Source organism: Agelaius phoeniceus, chromosome 7, assembly GCF_051311805.1.
Source record: "Agelaius phoeniceus isolate bAgePho1 chromosome 7, bAgePho1.hap1, whole genome shotgun sequence".
In the NCBI taxonomy this organism is placed as follows: Eukaryota; Metazoa; Chordata; class Aves; order Passeriformes; family Icteridae; genus Agelaius; species Agelaius phoeniceus.
The window spans coordinates 27,308,341-27,326,852 of record NC_135271.1 but is presented as its reverse complement, the minus strand read 5'-3'; the positions used below and the strand labels follow the sequence as shown (position 1 = coordinate 27,326,852).

Genomic DNA, 18,512 nt, shown 5'->3' with positions numbered 1-18,512 from the left:
AATGGATTATGTGTTTTAAAGTATGTTTTAACTTGGGGATTTCTGTTACTCATGGGATGGATTCTGATGCATTTTCCCCTGCCTTTTGCAGCTGACCCTCTGGTTGGAAGCATAGCCACTCAGTACCTGACCAACAGAGCAGAACATGACAGGATAGCCAGACAGTGGACCAAGAGATATGCAACATAAATGACAAACTACTTGTGCAGTGTGAAGGTGCAGAAGGCAACTTTGCAGTGTGCAACAAATCTTTATAGCCTTTACAATACGGACTTCTGTGTATATGTTATACTGATTCTACTCTGCTTTTATCCTTTTGAAGACTGGGATACTGCCCCCCCAAAAAGGTAAATGCTATCAAGAGTAGAAGTTTGTAGCTGTAGATTAGTTATGTTTAAAATGCCTACTTGCAAGTCTTGCTTCTTTGGGATATCAAAATGTATTTTGTGATGTACTAAGGATACTGTTCCTGAAGTCAACCAAATATTATAGTGCATTTTAGCCTAATTCATTATCTGTATGAAGTTATTAAAGGTAGCTGTAGATTACTAGGAATTATGTCATTTGTATTAAACCCAGATCTATTTCCAATATGTGGTACATGCTGTTGTGAAAACTGTTTTAACTTTTACCTTTGTCAGTTTGTAATGAAAGGATTTCCTTTTTCCCTTTGTAGCTCAGAGAGCACCCAGTGTATCATCTCAAACACAATAAACATGTTCCCCAAGGAGTAGTTTCTTTGTTTTCCTATTTTAAATTAATATTTTAATAAATTTAGTTATAGTAACAAGGCAAGGCCAATGTATCACAGATCCCTGTGGATAATTTTTAAATTAATATGCATAAGCAGAGGCTTGCTCTTAAATATTTAATGCACACCTGTGGATTAAGTTTTCCCTGTTTTGTTTTTAACAGAACAAGTGAAATTTCTAAAATTTTCTGAAATTTAATACTTTTCAGCTCTTTCTCAAGTTGAAATGATCACATTTCATATGCTTACTCCAGAAGTTTATGTAGCTGGTTGCTTCAGGGCCAGTCCTGCTCTCAGAAGAGGCTGCCTCAGTCTTGCTACAAAGGTTTTTGCAGGAGGATGGCCAAGTTAGAGATAGTCTGGTGCTTTTTTTTCTGAGTAAAGCAAGTTGGACTTGCTGACCTAGAGAACTGAGTTATCCATTGAAAAAGGTCTTCCAAAGTATGATTGAACACTGTATCATCTACCCAGAAAAGAGAGGAGTACAATGAATTTAATCAGATTTGTATGACATAAAAACAGTTGTGGGGGAAATAACCTTTCTTAGTAAAAATGAAATCTGTAAAAGTGTTTTAGACTACCTTTCCCCCCCTTCACTTCCTGCCTTGGAAATTTTGTAACATCTGTAAGTACAAAAATACAGCTTTATAGTACATACAGTTTAAAAGGTAGAGTCACTAATAGTTTTATAATTTAAGCTTTTATAGTTTGCCAGTCACAGTATGGATTATAAAAAAATACACTTGATTCCTTTAAATGATTTTAAAATTACACTTAATTTTAAATTTTACAGTCTCCCTTACTACCTGGTGTTTTTGAAGATAACATAGCACTTCCATCCATAAGATGCTCTGCTCATTTAATAAATGAAAGCTGAATGTTAAGTTTAAATATTAAATCAAAACAAAAGATACTAAAGATTTAGATCTAAAATTAAGCATTACTATACAGGTCCCTGGTTTTTGTATCACGTAACCTTTGACCATGAATTGTCCACCCTACTTTAAATATTTCTACAGATGCCTGAAGGTGGCTTGAAGAACTGTGTATCCCAAATATCTCAACCTAGAAGCCAATCTCTCTTGGTAGCTACAAGATAGCTTTAGAGTTCAGGTTAAAAAGTGCAAAAGGGAATGAGAAACAGGATCTGGCAGGTGAATATGCCTAAGTCAGGTAACAGACTAATGCCAGGAGATGAAGTGCTGGAAATCACTGCTGAAGGTGACCAGAATTTCTTGTCATGTCATTGGATGTGTGAGAAATAGCACAGATTGGCAATGAAACAAGGGGCTATCACATCCGGGCTGCGCGTCTAAAGTCTGCTCCCTGCTGACCATTAGTGCACTCGTGGGCCACAGGGTGCTCCTACACCACTCCAGTGACCTTCCAGTGGAGAGCAAACTATGGAGTTCTTGCACTAACTGTGTTGCCTACAGAATTTACAGATATTTATATCATAAAATATTCTGCTATAAAAATACACGTTTTAATTCTAATTTTAATGTATTTTGGGTTTGTATCGTACCTACAGCTTCAGATACCTAGGTGTACAAATGGGATGCCTTGTTAGTGTTGCCCCATCTTGCCTTCCTTGCAATTGGATCCTTTACACTGAATTCCCATCCTCTTTTTTTTTTTTCTGTTGGTTTGTCATGATTCTGTTCTTTTTTAATGTAGATTTTTTTTGTGTGTAAATTTTATATTTACTGAAGTAAAGGTTGTTTTTGTGTAAACATTTAAACTTTAAAAGAAAAAGAAAAGAAGCTAATTTTGTTTCTCAAGTTCTCTCTGCTAAACCATGCAGTAGAAAGAAATTTGTATTGTTAAATAAATCAATTAGTTGTTAAATGAGAATGTGTGTCTGTTTTCATGGGGAGGGAAGAAACTCCTGCTGGAAATATATCCAAAGCACTGGTTGTGAACAGCATCTGTTGTTTCAAACTATTTCCTTCCTGGCTGTGCTGGGGTGAATACTACCAAAGAAAAGCACTAATACTCTTTTACAGTTTAAGATAGAACAGAAAATTATCACCAGTCACTGGGCTCTGTATTTGGGAAACAGTGAACTGAAATGACATTTTCATGTAAAGCTGAAGATACTGCACATGCCCTCTTCTCCATTTTGGATGGGCTTTTCTTTTTCTGTTGTCTTTGGGATTTGAATGGGCAATGCATGCATCTGGCTGGGAAGCTGCCCAAACTGGGTTCCATGATGATCTGGCATAAAGAGATCTGGTGTGGAAACCAGTAGTCCCAGCCTGTGACACACCTGAGGAACAGAGAGGGGCAAACACCTCTTCAGCTGAGCTGGTGGCTACATTCAGAGCAAATGAGAAGGGATGGGTAAATGTAAGTGTTTAAAAAATAAAAATGCTGCATATAATGGAGAGGCTAATAAATACCAGCCTTGCTGTTTCTGCAATAACATGTTCTTGGTGTCTCAGTGATGTGTGGTGTGCCTGATGTAGAGACAGTCTCACTGATCAATGCTGAGTAGTGATTGCTCCAAGTCTATAGCCAGGAAGGGGAGGGAGTCATAGAAAACAAGACCATAGGGCAGCCCAAGCCATGGGCCAGGCTTGTGCAGCTTGGTAAGGAAATCAACTGCACCAGACCTGGTTCGTGCTCTGCTCCCTTCCTACCATTTGGGGGAAAAGGAAACTCTTTCAGGCTTTGTGGTACACCAGTTCCTGTTCTGTACCAGCTTATTTTTGGTCATTGGTATTGCTGAAAATGAGACCAAGCTTCTTCCTTTCTTCACCTTCATGTGTGAGAACCAGATTTGTGGCCTCTCAGGGGTGTTCTCACCTGCCTGGGCCATGACAGGAAAGCTGCAGGGCTGAAGAGCTTTGCAGTGGCTGGGTGCAGTTCTGAGCCACAGGGCAGCCCTGGCTGCGTGGCTTCCCCAGGGCCCTCCCTGAGTGCCCTCAGTGCTGCAGGGGAGAAAGCTGCAGACCACAGCAGCTTCTACAAAGAGGTTTTGTCTGCAGAAGCACCAAAGGAAGGATTCCTGACTCCAGGCTGAAGAGTGAATTCCACCTTGCCTGCATTTTCTTCAGCAAAAATCATCAATGTACATTTATGTGAAAGCAGGAAGGCTTGTGCAGGAATTCTGGACTAAAGCAGTTGCAGAGGACAGGGACAGTAGCGTGACTAAAGTGCAATTTGATTCAGCCATAAACCAGCATTGTATTTTGGCAGCCTGTGCTATAGCCAGGGAAACAGATGCATTTGAGAACTTGGCACTGCTTTATGCACAGCGTCCCTTTGACTCCTTCTTGGTGGCACCACTGGCATTTGTGTTGCACAGTAACTTCCAAGGCTGAGCTCCCACTCCTTTTCCTTCACTAACCACTCCTGACTGAAGGTGGCTGCAGACAGGTTCCAGGGCAACAGGAGGGATTATGTGAGAGCACTGGTTCCAAGAGGAGAAGCAGGGCATGGCTGCCTGTACTGCTGCCTGACCTTGCAGTGAGAGTTGGACACATTCAAGTGTTCAGCTTAGAGGAGAGAGCAGATCATGTACTTGGAAAATAGTGGCTGGAATATTTGCAGCACACTGGGGCTTTTCCTTTTTTAATCCTTAAAAAGGGAAGCCTGCTTCAGCTTGTCTCTCCCCATCTCTCTGCATGCATGTCTCTGGAGGGCAGCTATGACTTCCTCTGTTGCTGGGTAGAATAGATGGCATCCAACATACTAGCAACAATTTGGGGATCTTTAAAAATAAAAACTGTAAGGCATAGATGGAAGAGGCACAGTATGATATATATATATATCTTCCTTCATGGGAGGCTCTGCATCTAGAGGGATCTAAGATGTGGTGGGACCACATGCATGAATATAAATGCATAGAGTCTTCTCCTTGCTATCGCTCTTCCACAGCTGAGGTGTGGCTGGCCCTATCTATTTATATGGTGTTTCCAAGTTTGTTCTCCTGGATCCCATTGATGATTTTATGTGTCATCATTATTATCAGCTCCTAGTAACCTCTTTTTTTCCAGGTTGGAAAGTCCTCATTTATTTAATCTCGGCTTATATGGAAGATGCTCTGAAGATCCTGGTCACCCTTGTCTGTACATTTTGTAATTCCACTCTAGCTAATTTAAAGGAATGAGAGCTCCACACTGCATGCAAAATATGAACTCAAAGTTCATCTGGAACAGTGTTTTCTGGTTTGGTCTGTTTGCCTACTAGTTCAGAATGCTTTGCCTCTTTGACCCTTATTGCTTAGCTAATGTCTTCATTAAACTGTTCAGAGAGACTGGGATCTCTTTTCTGAGCAATAGCTAATTTAACCTTTTATGTAGATCTAACAAATGTCTTTCCCAATATCTACTGCTTTATATTTATCAACACCAAATTAATATCTGATCTTATCTCCCACTTCTCAGAAACATGAAATCCTTCATGACTCTTGGCAGTAAATTTTAGCTTAGTCTGCTTTGAATATTGACTCTGTGTGCGCTACATGCACCAGGGGTGGTAGGTAACAGCAAAAGTAATAGCAAAGTGCAGTGGACAGGTCTGGCTGCCAAGAAGTGATGGGTCCCTGAGGACAAATTATCATCTGGCTTCTGAATGGCACAAATGAAAGCAGCTGCCAACCGTTTTCATCAGTCTGGGCTTTGTCTCCCTCTACAGAACAAATGTCAGGTCATTATTTAAAGAGGAACTCAGCGTGGGTAAATTTCCAGAGTGCTGAATGAGCTGTCATTCTGGAGATTAGTTTTCTGGATATCATATAGGTAGACGGGGTGAATCACAAATCTTGTGGGAGACCATTCCTCTGAACACAGCCATTGGATGTTTGTCTGAAGGATACAGTTGGGTTGGAAATCTGCAGCCTAGCATGCGTTCACAGTGCCAGGCAGCAGTAGTGGGGCTGCAAATGTAGAAGTGATAAAATGGGAAGGGAATGAAGCTACTGCTGAAGTACAGCAGACTGTGATGGCATTTCTTACATCAGGAAGGCAGCTTTGTGCAAGTGCAGAAGTTTAGGGTTGTGTTTATGCATTCCAGCATTTTAAATGTGTGTACTTTTGTGAAAATTTGCACCAAGTAGAGACTGTTGACCACATGCCACTGGTAAATAAAGTTTACCAGTACTTACAGTTCCTAATTTATAGGCAGTAGACTTAAAGTGACAGACAATTTTAAAATTGTAGTCAGTTTCTGAGGAGAAATATTAATACACCCTATACTATTCTGCTCCTACCTAGGTTTCCCTGTTAACTGGGAAGCAAATGTGTTGCCTTTCACTGGAACAATAAGTCATCACAGAAAAGTGACATTTTTATTCTACTCACTATTACATGTTTCTGTTTTCAAATAGCTTTTTTTCATCAGTATGGATTTGATGAAGAACTAAAAACATTAAGGCATCAATTAAGCTTCATTCATTGATTCACTGGATATTTTACTGCATAAATAACCTGAATTACATTTCTTAAATGAAAAACACTAGTGTCTGGACCCAACCATATAGAAAAACTAAAGTTAGGACAAAACAAGTCCAGTGCTGGCCTTGTTTAGTCCAGCTAATTTCCTACCTTTCCATGTGGGAAGAAAAAAATAAATAAATAAATACCGAGCCAGGGAAAGAGTCAAACCCTGTGAGAAGTTTTCCCTCGAGTCGCCTTTCCCAGACGCAGTTGTAGGGGCGGGTCGGGCGCCGCGAGGTGGCGCTGCCGCACCGGTTACGGCCGCCTGCGCCGGGGCCTTCGGCCGCGGGCTGACAGAGCCCGCGGGGTGACGGAGCCCGCGGGTGCGCTCCCGGGACGTTGCCGCAAGCCCCGCAGTCCCGGCCTGTCCGGGAGCTGCGCGCCGGGCTCCCCTCGCCCGGCAGAGCAGTGGGAGAGGCTGCGAGCCCGCACCGGCACCCTGGGTACAGGAGGGCGACACCCGCGGCTTCCCCTGCCCGTGGGGACGGATGCCTGCGGGAACGATTGCTGCCTGTTCTGCTCAACAGCCACCGCACGTTGCACTCTAAGGACAGACAATTCGCTTTAAAATGTACTTTTACCCCAAAATTGTTAAAATTAGAAGCTGCAATAGATTAAGTGAAGTAGCTGCTCCTAGCCCCATACTGCATCTCTCTCAAGTTCATTAATCTGCCTAGCTCCACAAAGTTAAATAGCACTTACGTAAATCCAACAGCTCTAGGGAACACGAGGCGTTGGTGCACTGGCCGGTGCCTGTCAACTTGCTCATTCTCTCGGAGTGTCTCTTTCTCCACAGACAGACGGACCACGTATTTAGAATAGTGGTGCAGCTGCACTTAGATGCCACTGCTTCCAAAGAGCAGGCTGTTAAAGAAAATAAACACACAAGTTAAGAAGAGATATTTTCTATCTCTATTAGCTATCTTTCAAAGTTAAATCTTTGCAGATGGATAGATTTAGTCCAGATGGAATAAAATATCATGTTCAGTTTCTATTTTGTTTAGGAAATTAAATATTAGACTCCTGGCATCAGTAAGTTATTTTCTCTTTTTTATCGGCCATATTCATTCATACGTCCCACTCTAAAACCAGGTCTTGCTGTCCACTTGTCTTCTCTCAGTAACAAAGGACTCTGATGGTGCTGCTTCCTTTCCTCCTTTGCAGCCCATTCTGCTGCTCGGGCTCAGAGTTCATCCAAACCTGTGGCATTTGTAGGGGGACTACTGCTCTGTAGGCCAGCAAGGCTTTTCCAAGATTTTGACATGTATTTGGCCACTTGAAGGGTAACCTCGGCTAAACATGGTAAATCAGGTAAAGCTCACAGCGGTGACTTGTGTCTCTCTCAGCTTTCAGCTCCAGTGATACACTTGCCTACTCAGCCATAGTGCCTAACGCTGTTCCTGTTTACCCCTCCGGCAGCAGTTCCCCAGTGTAACAAATGGAGTTGTGCTGGTCTGGCACTCTCTGTTTAAAAATGACGTATGGTGAAGTATTTTAAATTTACCAAATTGCTAATGATTTTCAAAGGCTTTAATTGAGTGATTATAGCAGCCATTGATTTTTCAGGCTTCAACCTACGCTATAATTCAGACACTGCGCAAAGGAAGTCATGCACAATCGGATTTAGCCATCATTCACAGTGAGGCCTGTGCAATTACCATTGCAAACATCAGATATTGTGCTCGCCTTTATTAACTTACATCAGGAACCTGTAGTGAAGCTGTGAAATAGCAGTTGTCTTAAGACATTTCCTGTGGTAGGGTTTTTATTAAAGACATTTACATAGCCATAAACTGCAAAGGAGGATGTTTGATGCAAATTGATGAGATTTATGTTTGAATGTGTTGTATCGTCTGCAAATGTGCTAGAAATCCTACAAAAGTACTGCTACATCCACAGACTGCATTGAGAGGAACCAGTACTGCCTGGCTGTGGGCCTTTTAAGCATTTAGCAATTTCGACAGTCAGCAGCAGTGCTTGAAAAGCTGGTTAAAAATGACCGGGTTTTTTCCAAACAGGCCAGGATTCAGGATGGAAGTTGGGCACAGAGTAGTGCTGTGGGAGGTCTCATGACACTATATCTCCACTCTAGGCACTGCATGGCCTATCTGCCCCATCTATCACACTGATAAGACAATTGCTACTACATGAGAAAACTTCTTGCCCACTCCCTTAGGGTATTGGACTTTCTACCTACTGTCAAGGCTGGCTAGACTTTGAGAACCTTCAAATTTCCAGTTAGAGGAGGCGTTACAAAGAAAGAATGAGTGTTTGGCAACCCAACTCAGCTTTTTGTATAATGGCAGTCATTCAGAGCTAAGGAACATTTGCCACACAGTAATATAAAAACACTCACAAAATTATGTCCCAGTATATATCACAGTTGAGATAGCTACAATACACAGATTACCACCATACAATTTCAGAAGGCTTTAAGCACTTGCCCACACAGAGTATCATGACACTTCAGAAGGCTTCAAGCATCTGCTCTTTCTCATTCTTCAGCACAACCTTTTATACCCTCATGGTTCATGCATTGCACCTGTGTGCACTCTGTTCCCTTTGGTGTTTGGTCCATGCCCCTGGCCACTCCCTGGCTCATTACCTTCAATGCTGGTCACCTGCTTTTCACAGCTGTAGCCCACTGGGGATGAGATTCACCCACAACCCCACTCCCAATTACCACAAACTGTGTACCTCTAAAATGAGAATCAAATGAAAAAGGTATTTGAGAGCAATTTGACAAGCTGTTCTTTGGTATTAAAGCCCCAGCTCTTCAGAGATGGTGGATGAGGTCCTGGCAGTGTCCTGGGATGCACACATGTGTGAAACATGAAGTCCGGACTCAGGAAAGTTTAAAATTCCACAAGGTTACTACCTGCTCTCACCTTCCAGAACTGACTTTTACTGTGAGGATCTGACTGTCCCTTGGAATCTAAGACTAATGATTTTTTCATTGTAGTCAACTGAGAGAACTGAATTAGCTTTTTTCAGGTCTTGTCCCCCTGTTATTTTCACCCTTAAATTTACAGTAGCTCTTGCTTTCATTGTTGTACAATTGACTATGTCGTTCCCAGCCATTTTTAGTGATGCATTGGGAAAGAGGCTTTGGGAGCTGCTTCTGCTGGTTTAAGACCAACTAATTTACTGTAGCAAGTGCCAAGCAGGCTGCAAGCACCAGATGAGTACACCTTCCTCGTGGCATATGCACCAGTACAAGAGATTTTTCTCCCAAGACCATCCTTCCAAGCCTCACTAATGTTTTCTTTACTACCCACTTTAAGCATTTTTAAAGAAGAGTTAATTTCCTTCAATTTGTTATTATGAAATACCAACGTGAAGGTAGCGCTTCAGTCTTAAATTAATATAAGGTTAACAGTCACGGCGGCTGAGTGATGGGGAAGCAGAAGTGGCTCTGGCTGGCATGCAGAAGGTCCCTGGAGGCCATCACACTGGCAAGAATTATTGCCTGAAGGGCAATTACATTGGCAAGCATCAGCTGGAGCACAGTGCACCCTACTTTCTCACCTCATCATGCCAATTCATGCCGCCAGCTTTGTTCTGACACCCATCCTCTATCACAGGAGCAGGTGGCAAGGAGCCAGCTCTGCTCAGCATGGGAGTCTGTGCTCCTCAGAGGGCCCAGAACTGAGGGCCAGCTCAGCCTCGACTGTGGCTACAAAAATCCAACACAATGCAAAGGGCAGAAATAAAGCCCAACTGAATAAAACCCAAACGCTTGGACTAGTCTAAAGAACTTTTATGTGAGCAAGAGGAGCAAGACAGTGGGAGCGAAGAAAATAAAACAATTTCTGGAGCTAGACCTGACTAGTGACAAATTGACAGATGGACAGCTCTACTCATCCTCCTCCTAGGGAAAGGGGTGGTCATTCAACTGTGAGACAAAAGACATGGACAGGAAGGTGCAGATTTCCCCATCCTGGCTTCCATCCTGCCACCTGCTGAGACAGCTGCGGTCCCACTGGGCTTTTATTGCTCTCATCCCATGAGGGTCAGGGATGGGGTTGGAGAACTGTAGGATGGAGGCCACCAAGGGAGAGGCCGTGCTGCCTAAAGACTGGTGTCTGCATGAGCTTATCCTCTGGTCCCTGCCCAGGTGTCTCAGACTCAGCCTGAGACTAGGGTTAGGGATAAAGGACAAGGGCTAGGGATAAAGCTGATTCTGAAACTGTTGGATTATTGCAATATTTGTTTAATAAATTAAGAAATTATGGGAAGACTGGAAGTCTAAGATTGAGTGGCCACAGAAAATACCTGTAAACGAAAAAGAGAAGTACCACAGCTCAACTTGTTGCAGACAAAATGTTATTTTTGCAGAGCTACCCTGTAGTAGTGCCCAAAATATGCTTTCATTTTGCTCCAGAAACCAAGAATATTTTGAAAAATAAAATAAGAATCAATAGCACAGTTAAGTCATCATCCCTAAATGTTTACACACCACTTGCTGGCACTTTGCTTGCCCTATACATCTTTTTAAATACCTTCAGCATTAAGAAATGAATGTTCTTTTTCTGCAAGACCTCCACCTTAGCTGAAAATAGGGAGAAAAAAAAAGTGGTAAGAACAGAAAAAATAAGTGTTTAACTTTACACGTATGTGCAATGAATAGCCCAGATGTCTTCCATGAAAGATTTGAACATCACCATCCAAATTTTTCTCTCGGCCCTATACCAGCTGCACCAAACCCAACAGACACTGCACTGCTGCAGATGTGGGGGATTTGAGCCTACACTAAATGAAAAAGCAATCATTCCACATATGTCAGGCATCACAGTGTTGAATCACGATAGGAAGCCCTGCCAGCCCCACTCTGCCCCACACATTCAGAGGCTACTACCATGCACTGAGGACTAAGAACTGTACCCACTGAGAACTGCAATTTCCAGCCCCTCTAGCAGCTGACAAATGAATGACAGGCCAACCCAACTCATTAAACCAGCAAACAGGGAACATGGGGAAAAAAGATGTAGTTTTGTGCAGCTGCCTTACATTACATCAGCTCAGTGTGGAGTCAGATATGTGCTACAGCTGGGTGAAAATGGGTGAGACTGCATAGCTGTGAGCAGAGGCAGGGACACAGGATGGGTAGGAAAGTATCTGCTCTTCTTAGCAAAGTGAGCTGCCCTCTTCCTGCTGAGTGCTTAACTGCTTGCTTAAATATAAATCAGTCCTAAACTGGGGCCTTTAAGCTCTTCAAGATGGGGACCCTATCTTCAGATTTGAAAGTGCTCTGCTCCTGTCAAACTGTGGTTATTCCTTTCCTTTCACATTGCTTTCTAGTGATATTCAGTTGTATTCAATTACAAATAACCTTGGAAATCTGGCACAGGTAGATCTTCCTGATTGGTTATCAGGAATGTTGTATTAAACATTACATTATCTCCACTCCTTTAACAGATAAGTCCGTTATCTCTTGTAGGTCAATTTTCCTCTCTACTGAATGCTTCTGTCTCATGATGGAGAGGCACATGCTAGAGCAGGCCTTTCTAAGGCCTTATTTAATACCTGTCTGTGGTGCTTTAGCTCTCTCATTCAGACTTCATGACTTATAAAAGGACTCAAGATACATAGTGAAATAAGTTGTCTTTCTCTTCAAATACAAATCCTGTTTTATTTCATTATTTCTATATTAATGATATTTATTTGTTCTTATTCAGACAGAGTAATGTCAGCAGGGCTTACTAATAGCTCCAGAAAAGTGTCTTTTTCTTTCCAGTCTTTAGTAGACATATAAAAACACAGCTGCATTTTTTTCTAGGCTGTGAGTTGCATATTTTTTCACAGCATCAAATATTGCCTTTTTTTTATACCTGTAGCCTAGAAAAAAACTAGCAGCATAGTCTCCCAACCTATTTTAGCTCCATATATGCCACTATTACCTAAAAGTGGATTTGAATGTGTACCTGCAGCACATGAAAAGGCATGATTTCTCACTCTTGTTCACTGTGAATTGGAAAATATATTCAGCGTCCATTCCCCTCACTCATCACTTCTAGGTATTGGATAGTGAGTTCCAGTGGACAGTGATCAGTAATACACACTGCAGCTACCCTTGGTTCACATTTCACTATTTTTGTTTCCTATTTGTCAGGGGACCACAGTGCCAGGAACTCCAGCCCCCAGCACAAAGTGTCAGCTACTGTAGTGACATACTCAGAGATGCTCAGCACCAGGATATGAGGGAGAAGCTTTCCTCTGAATGCATAATTACAAATTAGTTAGGCTTCTCACAAAAAAATTCATGCTCAGGACCTGTGTGTTCCCTTTGGGAAGAATAGCACTGCAGGAGCTGAGGAGGTGGGGAGGGAAGCATGCAGAAATGAGCACATTAAGGGCTGTGCAAATAGAAGTCAGTACAGTTTCAGATTCTGAGAGGACTTGAAGATTAAGTCATTTGGATAACAAACATCAAATAATAAGTAGCACCAGGGCCCTTGCCTAGAATTTCAAGTACAGTCTTTCCCAATGTTCACATTAGTATGTATTTTTTTCTCAATTCTGAATAATCTAGCTCCAAATGATCAAATTTTATGTGAGGTCCTGTTCCAGCCTATTTTTTCAGATGCATTCACACCAGCTAATTTGGGGAATGATCTGGTCAGTTTGGGCTTTTGAACTCAAACCTCCATGCTCCTGTGCATGTCATCTACTCCAGAGTCAATTCATTGCTAATTAGCACAAATCACAGGGACATAACCTTTGGAAAATACTGCTGATGCACAATGCATTTCTACACAGTATCCAGCACTGAGATGTGATTTGTTGGGAACACTGTTATAAATATTCTTTTGCACAAGAGAAACATGGCTAAGAAGAAAACCTTATCTAATCCTGTTTTATGCCACATGCCAGATTAAATGTATCAATTGCTATCATACAGGATCCAGATGTAAACATGCTGTCAGCTTTAAACGGTATTTTAATTTTATAAAAATATAAACCCTGTGGCTGAAATGTTTTTTCTGGTTTCTCTTTCCCATGTTGAATTAAAACATCAGCAGCTGTGAAAGAATGTTTCCAACTATGCTACAGGATCTTATTATTAAAATGCTTTCCATAAATAATGTCCAACAAAAGAAAATTTTAAGTCTTGAGCTCTCTGCCTCTGTTGCACACACATGAACAAATACCAGGCTTAACATTTCAGAATTCCCTTTCATCCCAAAACAGAATTATTGTTGACATTTCAAAAGTCATGGAATAGAAAAAAACCCACAAACTTTACAAATACCAAAGGGAATTTTATTGGGCAGTGGGCTGAGAGAAGATCAAGATTTTTCATTTTGGTGTCTCCATTTGCATGTGTGCCTTCCAGGGCACCACCATCAGCATCCAAGCAGCCAGAACAAAAGTGGCTTCATCTGATCAAAAGCACAGAAGAGATTTTCAATAATTTCCATGAAAGATGATATTGATGAACATCATGTGTTCTTGCAAAAATTTGGTTACATCAAACCTATTTTTCTTCAATGAGGAAAAAAAGATCTTTTCTGAAGATAAAGCAGGGAACAGTTCATAGTGCAGGGATGGTTAGAGACAAAAGGTTTTGCAAATTTTGTGAACAATGCAAAACTAGACCCATAAACCTCATATCTCTGTGAAATTTTTCAGTAAATACATATGTACACTTCATAGGGCGTTTCCCTTCACCACTGTTTTGTTCTCATCCACACCTATGTGAAACTAGAATCACTTCCCCCAAGCTGTTCTGCTTTAGACATTTTCATTTTTCTGTGCATGAATTTCTTATTTCCTCTCTTTATGTTTTGTATTTATCTATTTCTTTAGTCCCATTTATAGAGTCCTCCTTTCAGTCCTCTTTCAATTACACTGGAGATTTATACACTCTGCCATTTCAGTGGGGAAAAGAAATATCCTTATTCTATTCTATTCTATTCTATTCTATTCTATTCTATTCTATTCTATTCATGTTGAATTTATAGCTACTTTGCAGTAGGATGCTTTTCATGGTTCTTTTTAGCCCAAAGGGAAAATATAATTAACCAAGAAGAAGTGTCAGGCCCTGATCTGCTGTGCATTTGAGGGAACATTAAACTTTGCTGAGGAAAAAGACCTCCTCATCTCTACCAAATCAAACATGCAAGAGTTTTCTTCCTTTATAGGCTTTCCATATCCCTCCCACATCTTCACTCATCAGATGAGGGCTTGTGTTCCAGGCAGAGCCTCTGATGTGTTCCCTATTTGGTAGAGCAGAGCCCCAGCAAACTGCCTCAGGACATCTGAGCTCTCTCTGTGCATGAAGTCCCCTGGGGAAATCCACCAGCACACCTCATACTTCCATTGAGCATTTACCAACTTGCTGCTGCCTACAAGGCAGTTAATAGCAGTCTCTTACCCACTTGGTGCTCTTTTGTAGGATCCCCTTTTCATGGTGCAGCTCCCATTTCCAATATAAGTTATTTCAGCTTTTGGGTGCAGCTGTTTGGGAAGGGTGCATTTTTTTTAAACTATGTGTATGAATAAAATCTGGGACAGTTGCATTCTGGACCCTAGAGAAGACAAATACTTTAATTATAAGAAAATCTTCTAGCTCATCTTTGCTATGTTTGGCTCTCTGAACAAATGTTACTCCAAAGAAGTGAAAATGCTCTCACATTTCCCTTCAGATTCAGGATTTCAGTATCTCCAGCTATGCCATTGATGGCAAATCTCAAAGTATCCTGTTCTCACCAGAAGAATCTGTTGCAGATAAGGCCTTGTGCCATTCAGTGACCTGCTTCCCTGACTTCTCTCATTCCATGATGGCAGCCCTGAGGCTGCCATGGCTGTTTGTACCTGTGTGAAAGTCCTGTCCTAACTTAGAGGAAAAGGGATGCAGCATGCAAAGAGAAACTACTGATAGTATCATCTGTGAAAATGAGGCTGGTTTTGGCTCTGTGCATATGCATATATTCTTCTTCATTTTAAAAACAGAGTATTTCTTACCTACTAAATATTTGGGGCTGGGTCACAGTGGCAATTATGACAGACATTAGTGTACTGTCAAGAGAATCCATGTACCAACATAGCTAGCATGCAAATACAGACTTTGGGGGAAAAAAGGACATCTTAAAGCCAGAAGTTGCTGACTTTGAATTGGCTATTTGGACTAAATTGGAAAATAAGCACAGAAATGCCCCTCCTGAAGATCTGTCTGGAGATTTGCTTCTGGATAACACAATCCAGAAGATTGTGTAAATCTCCAAGTCCTGTTCCCTTGCCATCCCTGTTTACAACTCATCCTGCAAAGGGAAAATTGTACGTCCACTTTGTGATGTGTAGGGTCTCCTTCTGACCTTCCCCCATTCTGCCCCACTCACACAGCTTCACTGTCCCTTGGCCTTTTTAAAGACAGAAAGAGGAAAAAGCCCTCTCTCAGCTTTCCCCTCCCCTTCCCTGGCAGTGTCCCAGTGAGACACAGAATATCAGCTGTCCCAGACCTCTCTTGGGGCAGCAGCACGCTGGTGTGCGGGGCAGCCCTCACCCCTCAGGCACACAAAGCCCCCTGGTCAGGGGCAAGATGGAAGAGCAAACTCAGGCTGGGTTAGGCTTTGGATACCCACAAAGTGCTCATCCCTCTGGGAGGCTGCCAGTGCCCAAAGTGGTGCAAGGCTGCTCTCATGCTGCCTCTGTCCTGGCAGCAAACCCCCTGCTTTGTGTGCTGGTGGGGCTGCTTGAGCAGTTTCATCTTAGAAACCAGGGAATCAAAATTAATCCTGCTGCTTCATGGTGTTATATTATTTGCCTGCATTTGCATGTTTTCCTATGTGTACCTCCCTATAAGCAGACAGAGTGTAACTTTCTTTTAAAATTGGTTTGTTGTAGATAATAATTTTTAGTAGATGATAATTTGAATAGGCTCATAGATATTCAGATCAGTTAGGGCTGGAAGGGGCCTCCAGAGCTGGTCCAATCCCACCACTGGCTCAATCTGGGTCAGCCAGAGCCAGTTGACTGTCCACCCAGCTGGGCTTCAGGGATGCTTCAACTTCTCTGGTAACCTGTTTCTGTGTTTGACCATCCTCACTAGGTGAAGGTTTTCTGTTGTGCTTAAGGGGAATTCAAGTGTTCCAGTATTTCAAATAGTGTTCCTGAAACATGTTGCGTTCAGTTGTCAGCAGAGTGTCAGGTGGAAAGGGACGCACACCCTGAAAAGCACAGCTGTGATTCACTCAGTAATACTGAGTGAAATAGAAAAGCTTTACTACTGAGAGCTTTCCAAATTGAATGTGGTACATTCATTCAAAAGTTCTTTGTGTACATAGGTCAAGAGGAGGATATTTTCTTTACTCTGTCTTCTATCCTTTGTACAATTCCTAATGCTCCCAGCAGCTCAAAAAGATCTTAAGGTTAGATACTGCTTCTGCTTGTTATCAGGCCATTACCTTGTCATTCTGTCACAGTGGCAGCTGAATAACTTCAATATGACTGGTACAGTGCTATGAATATGAAGATGTTTTAAAACATTCCATACCACTTGCATGACATTCTGTTTCTTCTTTCTACAGATTTCATAATAATTTGAGAAAAAACACACATTATTTCCCTCAACTAAACTGGCAGAAATTACCTGGTCTACCATAAAGTACAAGTACATGTCTCAGCTAGTTCAAAAGTCCTTAATTTTCCTTTTAGATCCATCTTACACCATTTTATCTCTTTCCTAATCATCACAAACAGCCCTGCAGATGGATCAGACCCACTAATTCCACCAGAGAGGTTGTGCCATGGCCGTGCCCAGCCACAGCTGTCCTAACGCACAGAGTCAAGAGCATCTGATCACTTTGTTTCACTAGGAAGGATAATAAAGCTTTCCTGAGCAGCAGTGTTTACAGCAAGTGAACTATGCGAAATCTCTCCCCTCAACTGCTATTACACAGCTTGCAACCTTTCGTTCAGGAGATTAAGTTTGCATCTCTTCAAATTATCTCTTTGTAATTGGAAAACTTTCGTTTTGACAGAGACAATGTGGCAGCCTCCCTGCGAGCCTCGCTACAAGCCAGTGCTGAGTGCCATCTGGAGAGCTGATGCCGAAGTCAAGCAACAACATCCTGTCATATTTTATCTGGAACTTTGGAACAGAACAACTAATAGCATCTTAAGCTTCATTTGTCTGGCTCTCTCATGCTCTTGGCAGAGGTCATAAGCAATGGTGGCTTTGCTGATTTGCTGCATCAAAACTAATTAGGTTACAGTGCTCACTGACAGAGCCTCTCATAATGGCATAAAAACCTCGGGCTTTAACTTTACTCATTATGTCAAGGTAAAGTTTCACACTCATAAAACTTGCACCTGTATCATCTTCTCAGTCATAATTTTAACATCCATTAAAGTCATAATTTTAGCATCCATTAACAGGGCTTATTCAGCTTGACAGGCTCCTATATTTCACTTATCAACTCCTAGACTTCACTTTTCCCTTCCCTTTTTAAAAATGCTGCTGGTGAGAAGTGGGGCTCATGGCACAAAGGCACGTGCCTGACGTTGCAGATGCAGAATTCCAAGCACAGCCTCCTTGCCTTTTACATCCTTGAGAGCAGTAAGAATGCCCCAGTCTGACTAGATGGGCTTTGTATGTCAGTACACTGAGAATGACTCCTGCTTCCTCTGAAGAAAGCCTGGTAAGGTGACCTTTTTACCGAGCTTATAGGAAATCTATTCTTTTACCAGACACTTTCAGTTTGACATATTGAATGAGTCAGTTCCAAAAATCTGAGTAAAATTAAGATAACCGTTGCACAAGGTTAAAATTAGGGCAATGCTCTGGGTAAAAGTCAGGGCACATCTTAACGGCTCTTAGTTCAAGAGAGAAACCAGCAGGAAAGAAGATTTCTGTCTGCACTGAGGGAAAAGAGAGAAGTAAGGTTTAACAGTTTCCTTCTTCAATGTTGTAAAACATGTCAGCGGGGGGCTGTGGCAGTAAGAGGAATTGTGCTTTCTCACAGCAGGGAAGTGCACTTCACTAGACTGGCTACATTGATTATCAAGATGAGGCCGTCTTAAAGAGCAAGCACAGCACTTAAACGTATTATAATGTGTGGAAAAATCATTATTAAAAAAGACAGCACTGAGTATTTGCTCTAAGACTTTCCACCTGCTACTTCTTGCAGGGGCTATGGTAGTGGGAAGAGCCCATGCAACTCTCTTTTTTACTTGTGTGATAAAAATATCAGCTGAGTAATAGGGAGAGCTGACAATTTTGCGCAGCCTGGATTTTGCTGGACATTAATGCCAGATTTGAGAAAGACATAAGAAGTGTGTAAGAATGAGGGTTAAATAAGGATTTATTTATATATTTC

At 41.9% G+C, this 18,512-nt stretch overlaps 1 protein-coding gene across 1 annotated transcript in view; it reads left to right on the top strand.

Annotated features, from left to right (window-relative positions):
- Positions 1-2,605, top strand: part of UBE2E3 (ubiquitin conjugating enzyme E2 E3) — a 56,047-nt gene extending 53,442 nt beyond the window's left edge. Inside the window, exon 6 of the mRNA XM_054636753.2 lies at positions 92-2,605. Coding sequence (XP_054492728.1) covers positions 92-189 — 98 coding nt within the window. The 3' untranslated portion in view covers positions 190-2,605. The remainder of the gene's footprint in view (positions 1-91) is intronic.
- The last annotated feature ends 15,907 nt before the right edge of the window (positions 2,606-18,512 follow it).